The sequence below is a fragment of the Podarcis raffonei genome, chromosome 6, assembly GCF_027172205.1.
Source record: "Podarcis raffonei isolate rPodRaf1 chromosome 6, rPodRaf1.pri, whole genome shotgun sequence".
Taxonomy (NCBI): domain Eukaryota; kingdom Metazoa; phylum Chordata; class Lepidosauria; order Squamata; family Lacertidae; genus Podarcis; species Podarcis raffonei.
Window position 1 is genome coordinate 50,064,924 of NC_070607.1, and position 19,285 is coordinate 50,084,208.

The following is a 19,285-nucleotide window of genomic DNA, read 5'->3' on the forward strand; positions in this document are numbered from 1 at the left end:
CTCCCGCAGCCACCGCACCACTGGAGCACGATTTCTGTTCTCATCCTGAAGCAAAGTTCTTAACCCGAGGTAATATTTCTGGGTTAGCGGAGTCTGTAACCTGAAACATATATAACCCGAGGTACCACTGTATCCTCTCCTGCCACCCTCAACATTCCCATATATAACACATGTAGTGTATTACAAACAGCAGCACTTCCATACTATCCTATCAAGAACGCCGTATTCTATTGATATCATGTAAGTGCTATTGTTTCAGCAGGCAAATTGTCCATGTGGAAATGATTCATGGCACACCCTTCTTCTACTGAAAGGCGAACAGTTCCAGCCGTTCCTCCTTTTTCTTGTCTGTGTGAGCGGCCAAACAAGAGCATTTCGCTTTCACAGAATTTTGTTTGAGTTCTGCTTTCTAACACATGGACAGGTAGGATTCACTCCCACAGAGTTGTGGTCTTTTGGAGCTCCTGCCAGGGTAACTACAGGTTTATCCGCTAACTGGCAAATAAAACAAGACAGCAAAACGAACATGTAGGAAACCCGATTATTCAAATTTATTAACATCAAGAATTATGCAATGATGCTGTAGATTTTTATTAACAAATAGAAAACAGACTGTATACAACAGTGACCCCTACAGCACTATGCTTTCACAAGGTAAAAATGAATGTTCTCTCCAACATCACCAACCCAGGATTGTTGATTTCAATGTAATTTGAATACATTGGATAATATAGTTAGAGACCTTTCCACCACCTTTATTTATAGAACTATGCACCTGGGAGAAGGCTGTAATCTCCCTGCCTTTAGTGCAAGTGAGAGAGAATAAGGAGTATTAATATATAGTACCGTTAAATTAAGTCCAGTAGCCTTGCCACATTGGTTAATTAGACCATCCTGTCATAGTGAAAAATACAGCATTCTAATGACTTTTAAATGTGGTACAGGATAGCAGAAATTATAGTTACACTCAGCCTCTGAGAACTGAATTCCTTACCTGAAGAATCCCACCCCTCCCTCCCTAATAACCAAGGCACCCCCATGCTGGGGTTGTTTGTGCAGGAAGGCTTGACTTCCCAGAGTTGTGCTCTTTCACCTTGGAAGGTGCTCCAATGCACTTGGTTGGCCACAGTTGCCTAGGCAACAGCACCTCAGGATGCTACTGGCACAGAAAGAACTAAATAAATGTGTCGGTCAGGTCCCTTTTGGGAACTTGGTTTTCGTGCAGCAAGGATGCCACATTTCCCCCCCATCTTAACAAGAGAATCCCAAGCAGTGGGTCTCTCCCTCAAATGGAAAGTTCATAAGGGATCTGCTGACAAATATGAGGTCACTGGACACATGTCAATAGGACCAAGCATCTAATAGCTGCTGGAGTCCCACCTGACAGACAGGCTTATGAATAAAAGGCTTTAGAAATAAGCATTAAGTTGGCTCCAGCTCTGTGAAATTGAATATTCTACAAAGGACTGAAGAGGGAGTGGAAGGGTCCCAGAGCTGTGAGCCAGCCACTAATATTAACCTGGGGCTGCCCGAAAATGGGCAGCACCACCTTGATTGAGACAACAAAAGAGTTAAGGGCGGGGGAAGCAAAAGGAAATTCAAACCCCACCACCTCCATTCTTCTGTTTTGCTTGAGCAAAACATTAAGACTTGCAAAAGAATTTAAAAAAGAAAAGATATAAAAGACTAAGTTTAACTATTTTACATATATAAAAGATCCCATTCCATCCACCCAGTGACTCTCACCATGAAATGCTGTCAAGGGGAGGAGGAGGAGTGGGGGCATTAACAGAAATTCATCTGGAAATTGGAAACGCTAGAAGCTGGTCCCACCTTTGGCGCTGTGGCAATGAACCCAAATACTGTGGTCAGAACTGGTTGGTCATGGGGAGGCTTGATGCTGCAACAACAGCAGCAGCATCTGCACAGAAGGACTAACAAATGGGCGGCTGGCTGGGAAGAACCCGTCTCTGCTCTTGGACATTCCCGCTGCAACTGGCTGAAAGCGCTAGTTACGTTGCATAGTGATCGAAGCTGCCAAGGTACTCCAGTGCAGCCCTGTAGCACAGCTGATACTGGTCCTGGGGAAGAAGGAAGAGAATGGGATAAGCAAAAAGCCTCTAAAGGAGACCACCACTTCTATCACATCACGGTGCAAATACCTGCAAGCGGACTCCTTCACCACCTCACTCTAAAAGAGGCAACTGGCTAGCACCAAGCCCTGCATCTGATGTAAAGAGGGGCCATTTTGCTCAGATTAGTACAGTAAGCTTAGATTGGGAGTGAAGTGCCAGTTAAACTGCAGGTGGGAGAACAGCAAGCTGACTGTATGGGAAACCCAAGTACTGAATTTTTAGCAATGTAATTTACTCTCATGGTGCACCAGTAAAATATGTCCTATATAAAAAGGAGGATGAATTATGGATTTCTGCTCTCCGTCTCACGACCCATCCAACCACTGGTTCTGATATCCTTGCACTACACAAAGAACAGCACAGAATCACAGGTCGCATTGATCAGGTGAAAGAGAGGCCAATCCAAGCTGCCATCAAGTTAGACCAGAAAACAGCATGGGTTCTAACCAGAGGATAGCCACTGGCCATGTGTAATCCTTTGCAAATGCTTGCTGGCACTGTTCTTTTGCACAGTATAACCATGACTACCTTCTGGGACTAACCCAGAGTGGGGTTTAACTCATGGTGAGAAATCTTGGCTGGAAGGCGCTCTGATGTGGCTTCATCAGTCTTGACCGATCTAGCTGTCTCACCTTTTTAAAGCCTTTTACAGGCTTCAGAAGATGCTGTAGATACTAGTTGTGCCAGTCATAGCTTAGCGTAATGCTGGTGGTCAACAAAGAAGGTTTAAAGACTGTCTCAAGGCAAATCTAAAAAAATGTAGTATAAACACCAACAATTGGGAAACACTTGCCTGCAAGCACTCCAATTGGAGAACAGCCTTTACCAAAGGTGTCATGGGCTTTGAAGACACGCGAACTCAGGGTGCAAGGGAGAAATGTGCTAAGAGGAAGGCATGCTTGGCAAATCCACACCGTGATCAACTCCCACCCAGAAACCAATGTCCCCACTGTGGAAGGACGTGTGGATCCAGAACTGGCCTCCACAGTCACTTATGGACTCTTTGTTAAAACTGTGTTTATGGAAGACAATCTTACTCGGCTATGAGTGATCGCCAAAGGAGAAGATTGTATATACCCTATATATCTCATAGAACACGTCAACATGGGAATGGGGGCAAGATTGGTGGCTGCTTGATGTGATTTATATGGAATATGCCTACTTACAGAGAAAGTTACATCCCTTTTCCATACTGAAAGCAAGTGAAAGCAAAGTTTTGGTCCTAAATGCTTGCCCCCAGTCCTCTGTGCAGCAGCAAGCATGTGGCTGGTGGTTTACCTCTGTTTGCACCATGGCTGGTCGTTGTGTCCTCAAGGTCTTCACAGTCTGGAACATGTCAACTACGCCCTCATAGCGCATGCGCTCCAGTACAATGCTTAATGTGATGAACACCCCTGTGCGTCCGACCCCCGCACTGCACATAAGGAAGAGAGAAAGAGACACAGTGAAAGGGAACTGAAGCATCAAAAGATCACAAAGATCAAAAGAAGCTCTCCCAAAAGCTAAAATATCTCTCTACAAGTGCCACAATGTTTTTGTGTGCTCAAAACTACAAAGCAGAGATTTCCCCTGCCTTTTACCAAGGAAATGGCTTCTATACCTAGAAAGGTGAGGCCATCTCTGCAGTAGTAATCTAGCTTTCCCTGATGACCCCAGCCTCCTCACCACTGGCACACAGCACCTAGCCAGCTTCCATGGACAAGCAAACAGCAGAGCTTACCTGCAGTGTACAGTGATGGGCCCATCCTGGCCAAACTGCTCCTTGGTTTTATGAACTTGCCCAATGAAGTCAATGAAGCCCTCTCCAGTTTTTGGTACTCCCTGCTCAGGCCAGTCCGTGAACTGGAACTGCCGGATGGTTCTTGACTGTCCATCCTAGTTGTGGTTAAAGGGAGATATAGTCACTGCATCTTCTCAAAACACACGGCAGCCTTCATGGTCAGGCCTTTCCTACTGGTGCCAGAAAAGCCTTGAGGAGGGGAGGCCCAGCCGACCTAAGCAGATTTCTTTTGCCCCTTAGTGAGTATTTTGTTTTATATAGCAGGGTGTAGTAGATATAAACACAACTGAAATCCTTGCTTCTGCTTTCCAGCTGTCTCAGCCACTTGACACACTGTAACACCAATGCAGAGGGTGATAAAGCAATGGACAATCAGATGCACGTTGAAGATAAAGCCCTTCTGTCCTGTGCTACTTGCAATTTCTGAGCAGTAATGGGAAATAAATATTGGGGAATTCAGAGTAGGCTGTGCAGTACTCACCCTGGCATCAGTGACCTTGAACTCACGCAGAATGTACTGGGGCATGTTGTATTCAGCCATGGGATCCACCACAAAGTACTGGTACCGAGCAGAACGCTCTGCTGGCCAGTACTGGTGGCATTTCTCCTGAAAAGCAAAGGAAGAGTCAGAATTGTTACAGTCAAAATGTGTGATGTGACTGAAGCTTGAATATTTTAGAGTGAGGTGCCTTTTGACATCTTGTCCTGTTGGGTAGTACAATACCCACACAACTCCATGCTCTAATATGCGCAGCAAGACACTGATCTATTTCTTCCCTCCTGCCATGATATGATTGATTAGACTCCCCTTGCTCCTGCACACCTCCATTTCCCATGACTTCCTGATTAGCAATCAGCCTGCTCTTCCATGCCAAGTTACTAGGTAGAAAACCTCAGTTCTAGCCCAAATGCCCCTTTTTTGCTGGCTCTGGGCAAAGCAAGAAACCTGAAGCTGCTAGCTCCTCTTAAAGTTTGAGTGGGCCAGGGGGATCAAGTACATTGATGGTTGCAGAGGATACTTGTTCACCAACTGGGTCCCAGCAGAGCTAGTCAGCCATGTAGCTGGAGATGGACGACTCCTGCAGATTGCGTGCTTATTGAGCATACATTCTGATTTATTTAAATAAAGCTGACAAAGTGGTTATACAATGTTCACTGTTTATTCAGCAATCACCTGATTTGTTTGTGGAGAGGTTATTTGACTTCGTGTGAATCATTTGTTATATTTCTGGTGCATTTTCCCATCACCACAAAAAAGTCATTTTTGTTGTTGTGCAAGAGTTTTAATTCACTTCACTAGCACAAACCTAAATTTACTCGTATGCAACTGAATCCCTCCCACAAAACAGTTACAGTCTGAAGACTTCAGTGCAATGAGCTTCACCTTTAGCAGTGACTGCAGTCCCCTCTAGCATTAGGAGAATGAAAGCAAAATATTTGCTCCCAAGACCGGGCCGTACACCTGGAATCTCACTGGAGAAACAGCCCCAGAATAGACATCACTTGGTAGCTGAGGGTGCTAGCTTACCCGCCCCATCTCTCGCAATTTGGTCAGCATCACCACAATGGTAGAGTTGTGCTCCCACAGCATCCTCCAGAAATCCTCTGTAGTTTCAGCAAGGGGTCCCTGTGTGGCAATGTAGGCCTTTTGCTGCCTGCAAGGAATCAAACATTTCAGAGTGGTAGATGACTGACACTTCTGGGATGGAAAGGAGATGCTTAGCAGTTAGGTCTAGAGAACGAGATAAAGGGCTTGCTGGGGGAGGAGAGGAGGACTTGTGCCACACATCTGGATCTCTGATAGCATCTAGCTGCTTCCTTCTGCAGTCCTTGCCCACAACCACCTGTTCCACTATGAGATCAATAAGGCTATCAGAGGTCCCTTGATGAAAGTAGAGTATTAACACAAAGGTACTAAGAAATTGCGGGAGGCAGTGGAAGACAGAAGTACCTGGCATGCTCTGGTCCATGGGGTCACGAAGAGTCGGACACGACTAAACAACAACTAAGAAATTAGCCAAACTTACTCAATGTGAGAAGGGGCATATTATATAAGTTGGAGTAACTAATGTTATTACACCAGTTGGATCTTCTAAAATGCACATGTGGGGTGAAATATAATACCAGAGTAGTGCTACAACTCTACAATAAGCTTTTTGTAAAATTGTGTGAGTTCCTTTGAGGTGTGCAGGAAACACAGTATGCGTGTTGTACATGACCCCAAAGGGTGGAATTTCTGTCACTGCAAAACTCTAGCTACATTGCTGACTTCACAGAAATTAGACAGTAGTTAGCAAATACATACACAGACCCCGACATATGCTACCAGTGAAGACAATGAATCCTGTTTCCCCAGTGATATGTAGGAAAATAAGTCAGAAAATTGAAGAGAGAATCTGTGCCATCTGTATTCTACCACTATGGGGCACTACAGATCCTTGAATGTAGTCTTAGGCTCTCAGCCTTATCCACTCTCATTTAATCTCTCCACTGGTGCTAAAAATTAATGAATCTGTTGTAGGACAGCTGTAATGTGTGGGACAGAGATGGAAGCTGTTCCAAGGTGGATTTATAAGACATCATAAAAGGCAGGAGTGGGGCGGGGGGAGGTGAGGTGGCAGAAACAAAGGCGCTAATAAAGATGCAGCTTCAGAGCCGTCTGTAGCTCCTTGGGCCAATTGATCTCTTTAGATAAAGTGGAGAACGATTGCTCACTTCAAAGGGAAGGACGGGAAGAGATAAACAGTGGCCTGCAGGGACGGTTTAGGTAGGACATGAAATGCTACCACCTGCTGCTTTGGCACACATTTTTGCCAGCGCCCCCCTCCCAACCTTAGCAGCTCTCTTGCAGCACCAGACACATGGAGGTGGCGGCTCTAAACACACTCTGGGCACTTGAAATCTGAAGCAGATAAGTGGCCAGGACCTCATCTGCTCTTCTGTTTCCAGCACAGCAGCCTAGAGGCCTGGCATCAGGCTCCTGTTTTGCACTGAAAAGCCTCCCCATGTTGCTGGACCTCTGCCACTCAAATGCTCTCCTAAGATATCTTTTGCACTACCAATTCACAGCTGTTTTTGTAGCCTCATGGGGTGTCTCAGAGATGGGGGCAGGGAGTAAGTTATAGGACAATGCTTCCTTTGCCCCCATGCAGAAGGTGCAGCCCTCCTCAAGGATCCCCAAGTCCATTTTGGAGGCAGATTTGCTCTTCCCACTGTTTCTTTGCTTTCAAGTGACAGGATGCATTTCAGTTGCTGTTATTGCAGCACTGTGAACAACTTTGCAAGACAATCCCATTGTGGGAGGTGAACTGTACAGTTGGTTACCAGCAGTATCTTGGCTAACGAAAAGCTGAGGATGCAGGAGCCAGTACCTGTCACCCCCAGGCTAATAAAGCCTGAGAGGGAAAAGGTAACTTCTATCAGGATCCCAGACTCTGGGGAATAGGCAGCTTGAAAAAAGCCCCATGTTTGCTAATGAAAGGCTACTGTCTGTGCTCTTATTGAAAGACAGAGCTGTCCAGCTTACATTCAAATTTAAAAGTAATTTATATACTATAAATATATTTATAATTAAATCTTGAACATAACTATTTTAGCAATTTATTAGATTTCAGATGATAATTCTAAGATGCCTATTTAAGGATGTAAGCTTCAGTTTAAAATTATTAATGTATTAATGAAATGTTGAAATATTTAGGATGTGGTTAATGTTATGATTTCTACTGATACTGTATAATAGCATCAATTTTTTTTGAAAAAAAGAAAAGTAAAAAAAAAGAACACAGAGAAGCAGCAGCACAGCAACATCACAGGAGGAGATTTTAAACTCTGTTTAGATTGACTACATTACCTATAGCCATCTACAAAGCTGGCATTGATGTAATCTGAGCCCTCGACGCCTCGGATTGGCTGCAGGCAAACCCGTGTCAGCTCATAGGGCATAATATTCACCAGGCGGTTTTTGAATTTGTTGCAGGGGAGGTTGGCACTGATGAATCGTGAGGTATGTGCTTTAGAGTTGGCGAGGAGCTGTCAGGGGAGAAGTACAGATTAGAGGGGGACAGGGGCACACAGAAGTTGTAACTACTCTGGGAGGAGCAGCTCCCATATGATGTACACACATTTATTCACTCTGCCACATAGAATAATGACGGAGGTAACAAAAGATGCAGGAAGCTGGGCTAAAGCAGCCCCTCTGCCCAGATGAAATATAGGGGGCATTCCAGCAGCCTTGAAAAGGAAGAAAATTCCTGCCTACCCTGGCAAAGGTCCTGAGGAGGCAAGACCCTGGGAGGATGTCTTTTCAGCCAAAGCAGGGTCATTTTGCCCATGATGCAGAGACAAGCTCAGCAAGGATCTATAACCAGTCACAACTCCATGATGAGCGTACTCTGTTCTTCAAGTTCACACTAAACATCTTACATGTACACCTAAAAACATAGGCCCGTGTGTGTGTGTGTGTGTGTGTGTGTGTGTGTGTGTCTTAGATAGGCACTTAGGGTCACTCTATAGTATTCTTCCCCTGGGAGCTCTTGTTATTTGCTTTTACTCATTAGCACCTTACTAACACTCATTCTAACATCATTCCTGACCTGCTTAGAAGCATGTACCTTGCTCTTCTGAGCAACCCTTGCCTTCTGTCTCATGCTGGGGACTTCTGGCCCATGGCTGAAATATCCTATACTTAGAGGGAGCCTCAGCACAGGACATTGCAGAGAATACCAAAATTTGTGAGATTGGTATTTTAAGACGTTTGTTAGCACTCATCAGGACCCAAACCTCTGAAGAAGGAGGGGAGTGGGAGACTCTGGTGGTTTTTAACACAACTGGGTTAAACTCTACAGCTCCCTATCTTCAGAGGCTGCTTCTTAGAAAACATCCAGCTCAAGGGGACTTTAATATTGGGACACCCCCTCCTCTAGGACCTTGCTTGTGTGTGTGTGTGTGTGTGTGTGTGTGTGTGTGTGTGTGTGAGAGAGAGAGAGAGAGAGAGAGAGAGAGAGAGAGAGAGAGAGTTGAAACTCAGGTTGAGCCCAGCAGTGTCTCCCATTCATTAGACCTACTCAGAAGGAGAAAGCAAGCCCCATGTATACTTCTAAGCAGCTCTAGGAAGAGCTGCGACCAACAGGTCCCCTATAAATGCCACCCATTCCCAGCTGCTCAGTGCTAATTCCACAGCTCCAGGAGATAAGCCCTTGTTTAGCCTAGTAGCTTCATCTCCTTGCAGGACAGCTTCCTTGCTTGGCAGGAAAAGGACCATTTTTTACATTCTCTACCAGAAAGAGTTAGGGGACCCTTTATGGATGTGCTGCCCAGTTTCTTTCTAATTGTATGAGGACTTAGGAATCTGTTTTGCTCCATGTAACTCACTTTCCACTCCTTTCCCCCTTAATTCTTACTGCAGCTCTACCCATCCACTTCTTTCACTCCGTGGCTCCTGCTCTGATGTATGGCATGGCACATACAACCAAGTTGCTTTCAGAAACAGGGCTGCAATCTGAGCTGCTGACATCTGTTGAGGTCTACTACTGACAGCCAGAGGCCTGTTGTTCCTCCTCATTATCACTGCCTACTTGCCTCCACTTTCCAGGCAATAAGCATCAGCAGTAAGAAGCAGACGCTGCCACCTGCTTCCATGTCTGCCTTTCCCTTTGGTTGGCACTGGGAGCAGGCTAGGCCTAGTTCCCACTACTACTGAGTGACAGCTGTTCACTCTCCTCACCAGTATCAATTCAACCAGTCTCCTCTATCATCTCTCTTGGGAGTGGTGGCGGCTGCAAGGAAGAGCAGCATCCACTGCCACCTGCTTGCCCCTTGGCTCTTCTGGAGTGAGTAAGCAAGCGGCAGTAACTCCTCCTCTTCTCATTGCGAGGCTGTTACCACTCTGCTCACTCACCCGCAGAGGACAGCAAGCCAGTGGTGGGCAAAGCAAGCCATCTAGCAAGTAGTGACAGCACCTGCTCTTGCTTGCTGCCATTACCTCTCTCACGTTCATTGAGCAGTGATGTCAGAATCCAGGAGCAGCAGCATGGCACCCCCCACTTCCTTCACTTCTCCTTGGGGGATTGGGAATAGGTGCAGGTGGAGGTGAGAGCCTTGTCCAATCCCCACCCCAAAAAAACCTCCAGTGTGAGCAGTATTCAGAGCAAAGAGGCAATGCTGCTTTGCTTTGTGCCGTTTCCACAGCAAGTCAATATTTTGACTCCATGGCTGCTGTTTTGCAAGAGGCTATTCCCAGGGTAGAGTGGGGCTTCCGCAGTCTGTTTCACACTCTACATGCTTCACTGCTTCCCCACAGGAACTATTCCTCCCCCCCCCCCGCCCAGCCTTTGCTGTACAAATGCACATCATTGGAGAATGTGGGCATTAGCAAAAAATTGCAGCCTGTATCAAGGCTGTAAGAAAAAATTGGTGTGAAGCCGACACAAGTGTGGGCGTTGGTGCTGGCAAGCAAAGACAATTGTGACAACCAGGGGACTTTACTTCCTTAAATTGCACCAGGCAATATGCCAGCTAAGCCCGACAGTGGCCCTCCCTCTCTCCTCCTCCATACTAGGGAGAAGTACAAGTGGAGCAAGGCAGGGGGCACTGGAGCTGTTGACATCTCAAGTATTTAAACTAGAAGCATTTCCAGCGAAGTTGTTCATAGTGACATCAATTACCACTAATGCCCAATCTGCATCTGATTTTGGATGCAGCTCCAGCCACTCTGCAAAGCAATGTTGCTGAGAACTTCATATCAATCTGCTTTTTTATATCCTTGCCAGAAGCTGCCATTCTAGGAGGGAAATGTCGAGGACACTCACTCTGCAATGCAAATATATTTTAATCACTTCCTACCTGGTTTAGAAATTTACAAAAGAATCATTATCCCTAGAAAATCTCCCTTCAACCCAAGAATCAACTCTTCATAGTTGCTCACAGATCTGTGGGGGATGACAGGCAGGGGTGCCAGTTCCAGCTGAGCAGCCCCTTGATCACTCTGTGTGTTGACATGTGGAAAATTGCAAATGCTCTTCTGCTCACCTTAAACTCCAGTTCCATTGCTGTGACACTCTCACCCGGAGGTACCTGACTCAGCTTCTGGATGTGAGCAAAGAGGTTGCGTGCAGGCACCTCAGTGTTTCCACAGGTGGCTGCTTCAAGCAAGGCCTCGTGGATGAAGATATACTGATCCTCAGTCTGCACCATATAGTTTCTTTGTGAGCGCATGCATGTCACATGCCCATAGATGTCCACTGTCTTCTCATGCTTCATCCTCTCAAGCATGGCATCGATTACAATGAAGCAGCCTGTCCTGCCCACACCGGCGCTGTAAAAGCATGGCACAAAAACATGAAATAGTACTTCCTTCAGAGTCAGTTCTAAGCCTTCACCAAGCCCTGTCCCAACCCACTGCATACTGCAGGGACTGATAATCCTCAAGTTCACACTTTCTCCGAAGAACCCTCAGAGAGGCAGGTTAACGCACCTGAATAGAGCAAATGGAATGAGGATTCTGCACTATGGTCTCTCTGCCCCCACCCTGTGCACACTTTCTGAGTAATGTTCCTTCTTACAAAACCAGCAAACCCAAATCTTCCTTGGTGGAGGCTTTTTGAAGTGTATAACTTGGTCCTGCTCCCAGTGCACAAACCAGCACAACCAAAAACATGCCAACAAACAACAAATATGATGTCTGACAGCTAAGAATTCTACAGCAGGACATCTCCTTGCCACTGCTCATGTCAAATTCCTAACAGGGTTTTAATAGGGAGAGAGCGTGTGTTAATTATACACCACTCCCATCTGAACCAGAGCATGAAGGGAGAGCATTAAATACCGTTTCTAAGGAGTTCGTGAGAGCTGCAGTGATGAAGTGGTTTGTTCAGTAATAGTTCCCACTCAGCTACAAGAGATAAATCACTGGCCAGATAAGATGCTGATTCCTAGTGAACTAATGTTTGTGGCTGAAGCAGTCATTTCTTTCCATCCTGAAGTGCAGCAAGAGATTATATGAGTGCACATGCAGATGGTGTGTCATGCTCTGTAAATAGATGGCATATGTATGTTTGTGCAGAATGGTGTCCCATATGTTTTCGTGTTGTGAATGCACATACTTGTTAGCAGCATATGAATGTTTGAGCAGTAAGTTTAGATTAGGCATAACAGTTTCCTGAATTGTGTATGCATGGTGCTGGGATATTTCATCTTGCTGGGTGGTTCAGTTAGATATTCTACCTTGAAGGTTCATTTTAATATATTGTAGCTAGCCTAAGCCTTCAGGTGCAGGGGGGAAATAGAAGGAAGTCAATAACAGAGTAATAATTGCACATTTTATGGATGCTAAAGTATGCTTGCATTTTATGTGAGATGGATTTGTGGGTTTCTGTCATCAATATTATTGCCATTGGTTGTTGTGAGGATAAAATGGAGAGAGGAAAAACCATGTACCCCACCTTGAGCTCCTTGGAGGAAAAGGTAGGATAGAAATGCAATAAAATAAATATATAATAAATATGCAGAATTCCCCTCTGAAATGTTGCTCTCATACTGTTTTAATTTTTAAAATATTGTTGTTGCTTCTCAGGTAAAAATGGTGAATTAAGTGTTGTGATGATGGGCACTGACTGCAAAGTGCTGCTTATGCTAGCAGAGGACTATAATACTGATTTCATTGCTCTTGCGGCGGCAGTGCCAGGCTGACTGTAAATCCCAACAGGTGCACCCCTGCCAAAATACCTTCCCATTCCTTTATACTGATAGTCCTTACCTGCAATGTACAACCACTGGCCCAGCATCAGGGGGGTTGCAGGCTTTCACTCTTCTCAGGAAGGCTAAGATTGGGGTTGGGTACTCCGGCACCCCATGGTCAGGCCAAGCCATAAACTGGAACTGCCGCAGCTCCCGCTTTTCACTGGACCCATTCTATGGAAGAAGCCAAAATATGCCAGCTAGTGGTGGTGCAGTGGACAGTGGGCTTTTTCTCTGGTTTAGAAATCCCATGCCTTCAGACACTTCAGGGCCCAGGATTACTGTACACCAGGGATGGGAAACCCTTTGTTTCAGCCCAAGGGCAACACTGCCTCATGGCCACAGCCCTATGGTGGGTGGGCCAAAACAGAGGGATGGATGACAAAAGCTCTCTTCAATTGGTAAAATTTCAATGGGTCTTTTTTGGGTGGGGAAACAACAGGGATGCGTGTGCTACATTAGCCCCTTCATCATTTTGCCTTCCAACTTGTGGAAGAGGACTGTGTGAAGTAAGTAGCCTTTTGTGACTGTAGATGCTCCCTGCATGTTGTACAGCCACATTCTGAACATCTGGAGAGGACTATACTCTCAAGTGTTCACACACACACAGCAGATACATACTACCATCCTACATGGCACACACATATGTTAATACTCACCTCCCCCCACCCTACAAGTAATTAGGCTTGGGGGGAAAGCCTAATTCCCAGAGGGGAAAGAGGCAACCTTTATGGTGATTGCAGATTGGGAGGGGACAGTTAATTCTTCCCTCCCCAGCCGCAATCTCAACAAAGATTGCTCTTGGAAACAGCCTCTCATTTGAGCCAATAGAAGGCTGCTTTCTGTGGGGAGTGGGGAACTTTGGGTGGTGGGGCCTCAGTACATGGGAAAGGGAGGGTTAATTCTTTCCTCTCTAACTCTGCACACTCATGCCCCCCCCCCTTAAGGCTTCAAAACAGACTATTGTCTGCTCAGATGAAAGGCTGTTTCAATCCCAATTGCTGCTGGGAGTGTGTGTGTGACACTGAAGAGGGGAGGCTGTGGGTTAGATTTGGAGGCTTCAGGGCTGCACGCGGCACCTGGCTGGTGGTTCCTCATTCATTCCATACACTTCCTTTCACAATATGTTCACAATCTGTTCTGTTCTATTTTTGTTTCATGCTGAATTTTTGGCTGCCCACTGTGATTTGTTGTTTGCTGTATTTTATCAACTGCTTTGAGAGCCATGGCTAATAGCTGTATAGATAGACAGCATTCCTCAGGCCATTCTAACCTTCAGGTTAGTTCACCAGCACATTGAGAACACATGGCTTGGCCTTCACTGCAAGGCCAAGATGCACAAAGAGTAAGCTCCTTGGCAGAATAAGGCAAGACTGGGCTGGGAGTGAAATTTGTGTAGATGGCGCTTCCACTTCAGCCTGTATTTGATGATGGTTTCTCTCACTTCAAGCATCTGTGAAAGAGTCAGTTTAACTCCTTGCACTTTCATGTAACTCTCTGGGAAAGATACTTCTTGGGCGCTCTTGCAAGACCTTGGCTGCCCACACTTTCCTTTCTCCTTTACCTTGTAGAGGGCGAATGTCCGAACTGTGTATGTGGCAAGTTCAACTGTGTCCAGCAATGTCACCTGGATCAATCCATAGGTCTCTGTACCACGGCCTGGCCAGTACTGGTCACACTTCACCTGCAATGAGAAAAAGGAAATAATGGGTCAGTGTTTGGGGGTGAAGTTATCAATGGGCTCTACATATGCCCCTAAGATGCCTCAGAGCCTGGTTTTCTCGCCTTACTCAAATTGCCCCTGCTAGGAGCCAATGGCTGGTGTGGACCCACTCTGAGTAGTGTAGAAATGCAAAACACCTTTACTGTATTTGGCTGAGGCTTACAAAGCAAGTGGGTATTTTTGTTTGACCCTCTACTTCGTTCTGCAAAAGGCCAGTAATACTGGATGGTCTGGTAGGAAACAAGGAAAGACAAGATACTTGGTGCTCAAAGGTAGGAATAAGGAGCAAGAATGTTAATGGGCAAGGGGAGTGCAACAGAGAGAAATGGTCTATTCAAAAGCAATTTCTTCCCCTGTAATTTTCTGTCCTTTCCCTGCTCTTTGAGAAGATTGGTGTCTGTAGACAAATGTACTGATCTTTCCTCCCCCTCAGTGGTGAATGTGGGAAGCCTGGCCACAGTCTATCATCCTCTGCTTGGGAATCTGCCAGGGTTCCTGCCATGACGGTCACTGGCAATGTCCTCTCCAGGAGACAGCAGGTGGGGAGAAGATCCTCTAAGTGGGAACGGAGTAGTAGATTCTTGAAGGGCAACTGAGACAGCCAGTTTGAACCAAAAAAAAGTCTAGCAAGAGAAAAGAGTCAAACGGAGCCACAGAATGGACATTTTGAGGGTTTTATATTGAGCTTCTCCTGGCGCCGAAGAAATGCCTGTGTATGCCTGCTAGAAGGAGCCCCTCTAAAGGTTAGCTGAAAATGCTGCTCTCTGCTGAAGTAGGATTGGGCTGCTTTGCTGGGAAGGTGCCAAATATGTGAGAGATGCATCAAGCTATAAACCATATTTTCATCTAGTTGTCTCTCTTTGTCAAAGCCCAAGACCTGGAAGTGTACTTCCTGTCTATAACTGCGCTGTGGGCAGTCCACACAGCAAGGATGAATTTTCCCACTCCCATTTGACTAAGATGCATTAGTGGGAAGCACTAACATATTTTCCTGCATGTAAATTGCTCTCTGTATAGACTTGCTCCTCTATTCCATGGTGGAGAGAGGTGACAGGGAAGATGTCTTGTTCCTTTGCCCAAATCTTCCATATTTTAAAAACTAAATTCAATGTGTGTCTGCTGCTATTCCTCTCCACCTCCTGCTTCACCTATCCACCCATCCGTCCCTTGTACTCTGCTTCCTATTCTGCCTCTCCCTATTTTTCCTTCCCAACTAAAGCCTGGCTACAACAGAACCTCTACAAGGGAGAATGAATGAGGATCATCTGGACCTGTCAAGTAATGGTAAGCTCAGTTATTAGCTGTGTGTGTTTCTAGGGAATGGAGGACATGGAACAACACCCTAATTAGAAGTCATTGGTGTTCCGCCTGTTAATTGAGGATATTTTAATGGGTGGGCTTAGTAAACATTCCTAGATAAGAGATTTAAGTGCACCCTAGAACTGCTGGGGTGCAACTTCTTCTACTTCAGAATCACTGCTTAAGGTCAGAAGCAACTTCCTGGGCAGTTGGGGAAGTCTGTAGAAGAGCTGCAGGTCGCTGAGATCCTGGTTCTCCTGAGGTCACAGAAGTATGTGCTCAAGAAGGAAGGTCTGTTGTCTGGCTTACTGGTAAGCTGCCTCACCCAAGTGACAGCTAATATAGCAAATGGCAGCGCAGACCTGGCTGTGTCCAGCAGACCTGGCTTCTTTAGCAAATGTCACCCTTTTCCTGACCAACCCTGGGGAGACTGCAGTGTTTATGTTCAAACACAAAACAAACTTTCAAGTACTCTATCCTAGGGTTTAATAGCAAAGCCCAAACTGGTAATTGAAAATTATTTATTCATGACCAGATAAGAGTCACTCACATTTTCTGCCAAATTTACTCATAATGTTTATGCCCCATTTTCAAGCTCTGTAAATTTTATGCTGAAGCTGATGCACGATGGCACTAAACCAGATAAGAGAGTCTTTCTTCTGGCATCACTCGCTTCTCATTAATGTCACGAACACGCTTACAACCTGGAAATTCATTTACTGCTGGCAGTGCCCAGTGACTCCCTCAGTTGCTGGGAAAATAAGGAGACCCCCTTAATAAAAGTGCTACAAAGGAAGAACAGCTGGTTTAGAATATATCTTTACCAGGCAGGGCACATTCCCAAGACCCACTGTCTGCAAAATTGGATGAGAGGTCTCTAATATACCTGGGCTTCAGGGCACTTTCTATTGAGCGGTGCAGAAACTGGGAGAGTGCAAGGGAAGTTTCCTATGGAAAAGGCAGTCTGGGCCAGTTCCCCAGAACACACAGGGCCCTGGAGACTCACATATTGCTGATTCTGCTGCCAACTGCAAAAGCTTTGGAGGCAGTGAATGAATATGCTTTTATGTAGTATGCAAACATGAAAGGTGAGGATGATATGTACCAGCAAGCTGCCAGGCCCTGCAGGTCATAACAAGGCACCAAATAGATACCCCCCTCCGTATTGCTTGCCCTTCTGAAGATGTGGAAACCTTTTGAAGCATTGAGCTCCCCAAATCCACGAGGTCAAAGTCCAGAGCAACAATACCCACACACAGCATTGCTGCTGGGCCTGAGAAAGTGCTACCTGCTAGCACACATCTGAAACCGCTCTCAAAGGTCCTAGGCTGGGAGACAGCTTGGAGATAAGAAAAGGGGCAAGCTTGAGCAAGCACTGAAAAAGACAGAGAGGTGTTAAAAGTGAACCCTTTCACTTGGAGAATCCCCAAGAGCTAGTCTAGCGTTTAGATCACACATAGGCAAACTTTGCCCTCCAGATGTTTTGGGACTAAAACTCCCATCATCCCTGGCTAACAGGACCAGTGGTCAGGGATGATGGGAGTTGTAGTCCCAAAACAGCTGGAGGGCCAAGTTTGCCTATGCCTGGTTTAGATCAATCTTTTACTCCCACCCATCAGGTTTGTCTGATTCCACCCTGAAGCTACTATGACTACTTAATTGACGGTTCCCTTGATGTGGGTACATCATATCTGTGACTGGTAGTAAGGCAGGCTTTTAAAGAGTAGTGGTATGAACTCAGTTCAATGCAGAGGAACAAGTGTGTCAGTGAATCTTCCCCACCCACCATACTTGGCTGGATGGTATGCTAACTCAATGAAGTATGTCACCTTGAGGGTACTACTGCACCCTCAATTTCATAGGAAGTAATTAGGAGGGGGAGGAGGGGAAGTGTGCTACTAGGAGATAATGTGCATCTCAACAAGCAGCAAGGCAGGAGAGAGACAAGTGCCCAAAGTGCCTTACAGAACATGTTATCTTGGAGAAACACACTGTGTGGAGCATCTTCTGATAGCTGGACAGCCCCAAAACAAAGCAAACTGGACTTTGGATATTCATTTATTCTGACACACAAAAAGGAGTCATTTCATGTTTACCTTAAATGCAAGCACTATTCTAAAACTGAAAAGCCTGTATTGGAGTTCCATGGCCCAGTTAATAACCACAGACAAATATTGTGTCTGCTGCTTAAATGCAAGCACATGGAGGCACGTCTACTTGGCAAACTGTTTGTGCAAACTAACTCCCAACCTATTCTCGCAATTTTAGCTCTCTCAAGACAAACGTGAAGGAGAAGAATTGCATTGGAGTGGTGGTGGGGAACTGCTTCATGCACAAAGTTGCTTGGCACACAAAGTTGCCGCCACTTTGGTATGTTTGCAGCAGCCACTACCTGCCCCAGAAAACTAGGTTAGCTTTAAGTTCATAAACACTTTCAGACCCAACCTATTCCCTACCTCTGCTTTTTTCTAGAATGAACACGGTGCAACAGCCCCTTGTCCTCCTCTTCCCTATTGTATCCGTTTTATGTATATGGCAATATTTGGGGTGACTGCATATCACTCTGGTTGCCCTACCCACAAAAAAGGGACATTATAGAACAGCAGCTGGTACAGAAAAGGACAAGAAAATACAACAGGTCAATCATCCTTGTGGAAAAAGGTTTTGAGGGTTATTTAGCTTTGGGGGAAAAACATTACTGAGGAGGGGCTGGATAGAGATCAAGAATGGTATAGAAAGAATGACAAGGGGAAATTGTCATAAACCTTGAGGCTATTCATTGAAATTAAAACGAATGGTTTTTTAGTTAAACAAACTTCGCTACAGAATGCATGATTAACTTCGCTGCAGAATGCTGTTATGCAGCTAGAACAAATTGTTTTCAAATCAGGCTAGATAAAATATGGGAAGGAAAGAAACATAAATGGCCACTACGTCAGATGGTGGGAGAATAGCAACAGAGAACAGATTCTCATTCTCATTCCTAATTTGTAAAAATGTCTATTATATCTGGGGGTGGGGGCAGTGTCAGGAAGTCAACTATATGGACCACTGGTCTGATCCAGCCTAGCATTTCTTATTAGGCACTGGCAAAGACTTAGCAACAGCTGTGCAAATCCATGATGAAGGAGGCTACTTTCACACTGCTGACTGAATGCTTAAGGGGGCAGGGGGAGATACACTTAACAGGTACCCCCCACACACCATCCATCAATACCGACAAGCTTTTTCTACAAGAATCTGGGGTTGATTCCTTTTTGCCTAGGATGGAGCATAGGCTGGTCCCTATTGCACCCTCTGTAACTCAGTTCTGTTGTCCTCTTATCACACAAAGCACTGGTGTTCTGCTTTCAGCAATAAAACTCAGCAAAGCAAGGAAGGATACATGCCTGCGTTTGTCTTTTCTCCCTCCACATACATCACCCCCCTTCATTCAGCTACTTCCCTCTCTCTGCAAATTCCCCATTTCCAATCTCCTGACTCAAGTCTATTTGACTAAAGAGACGAGTAAACCACAGTCCAAGTGCACATCTCCCTGCCCTGTGGTTGGCATGGAAACATAAAATATTCTGTGAGCATAAATGTTCACTACAAAAGATGGTACTTTCTGGGGAA

General features: G+C 45.5%; 1 protein-coding gene and 1 long non-coding RNA gene across 21 annotated transcripts in view; one reads left to right on the plus strand and one right to left on the minus strand.

Annotated features, from left to right (window-relative positions):
* Window positions 1–527: 527 nt before the first annotated feature.
* The window catches only part of PTPRF (protein tyrosine phosphatase receptor type F), a 478,748-nt gene continuing 459,990 nt past the window's right edge, over window positions 528–19,285 (minus strand). For all 20 annotated transcript variants that reach the window (XM_053392724.1, XM_053392743.1, XM_053392742.1 and 17 more), the window contains 9 exons: window positions 14,213–14,332; window positions 12,668–12,822; window positions 10,942–11,227; window positions 7,766–7,944; window positions 5,444–5,570; window positions 4,397–4,522; window positions 3,856–4,010; window positions 3,414–3,549; window positions 528–2,081 (listed from right to left, as the gene is read on the minus strand). In XM_053392724.1, the coding sequence (XP_053248699.1) occupies window positions 2,013–2,081; window positions 3,414–3,549; window positions 3,856–4,010; window positions 4,397–4,522; window positions 5,444–5,570; window positions 7,766–7,944; window positions 10,942–11,227; window positions 12,668–12,822; window positions 14,213–14,332 (1,353 nt within the window). In that variant the 3' untranslated portion in view covers window positions 528–2,012. The remainder of the gene's footprint in view (window positions 2,082–3,413; window positions 3,550–3,855; window positions 4,011–4,396; window positions 4,523–5,443; window positions 5,571–7,765; window positions 7,945–10,941; window positions 11,228–12,667; window positions 12,823–14,212; window positions 14,333–19,285) is intronic.
* Window positions 14,327–19,054, plus strand: LOC128415906 (uncharacterized). The gene is made up of 2 exons (XR_008331102.1): window positions 14,327–15,655; window positions 18,143–19,054. It is a non-coding gene; the product is annotated as an uncharacterized LOC128415906 (long non-coding RNA).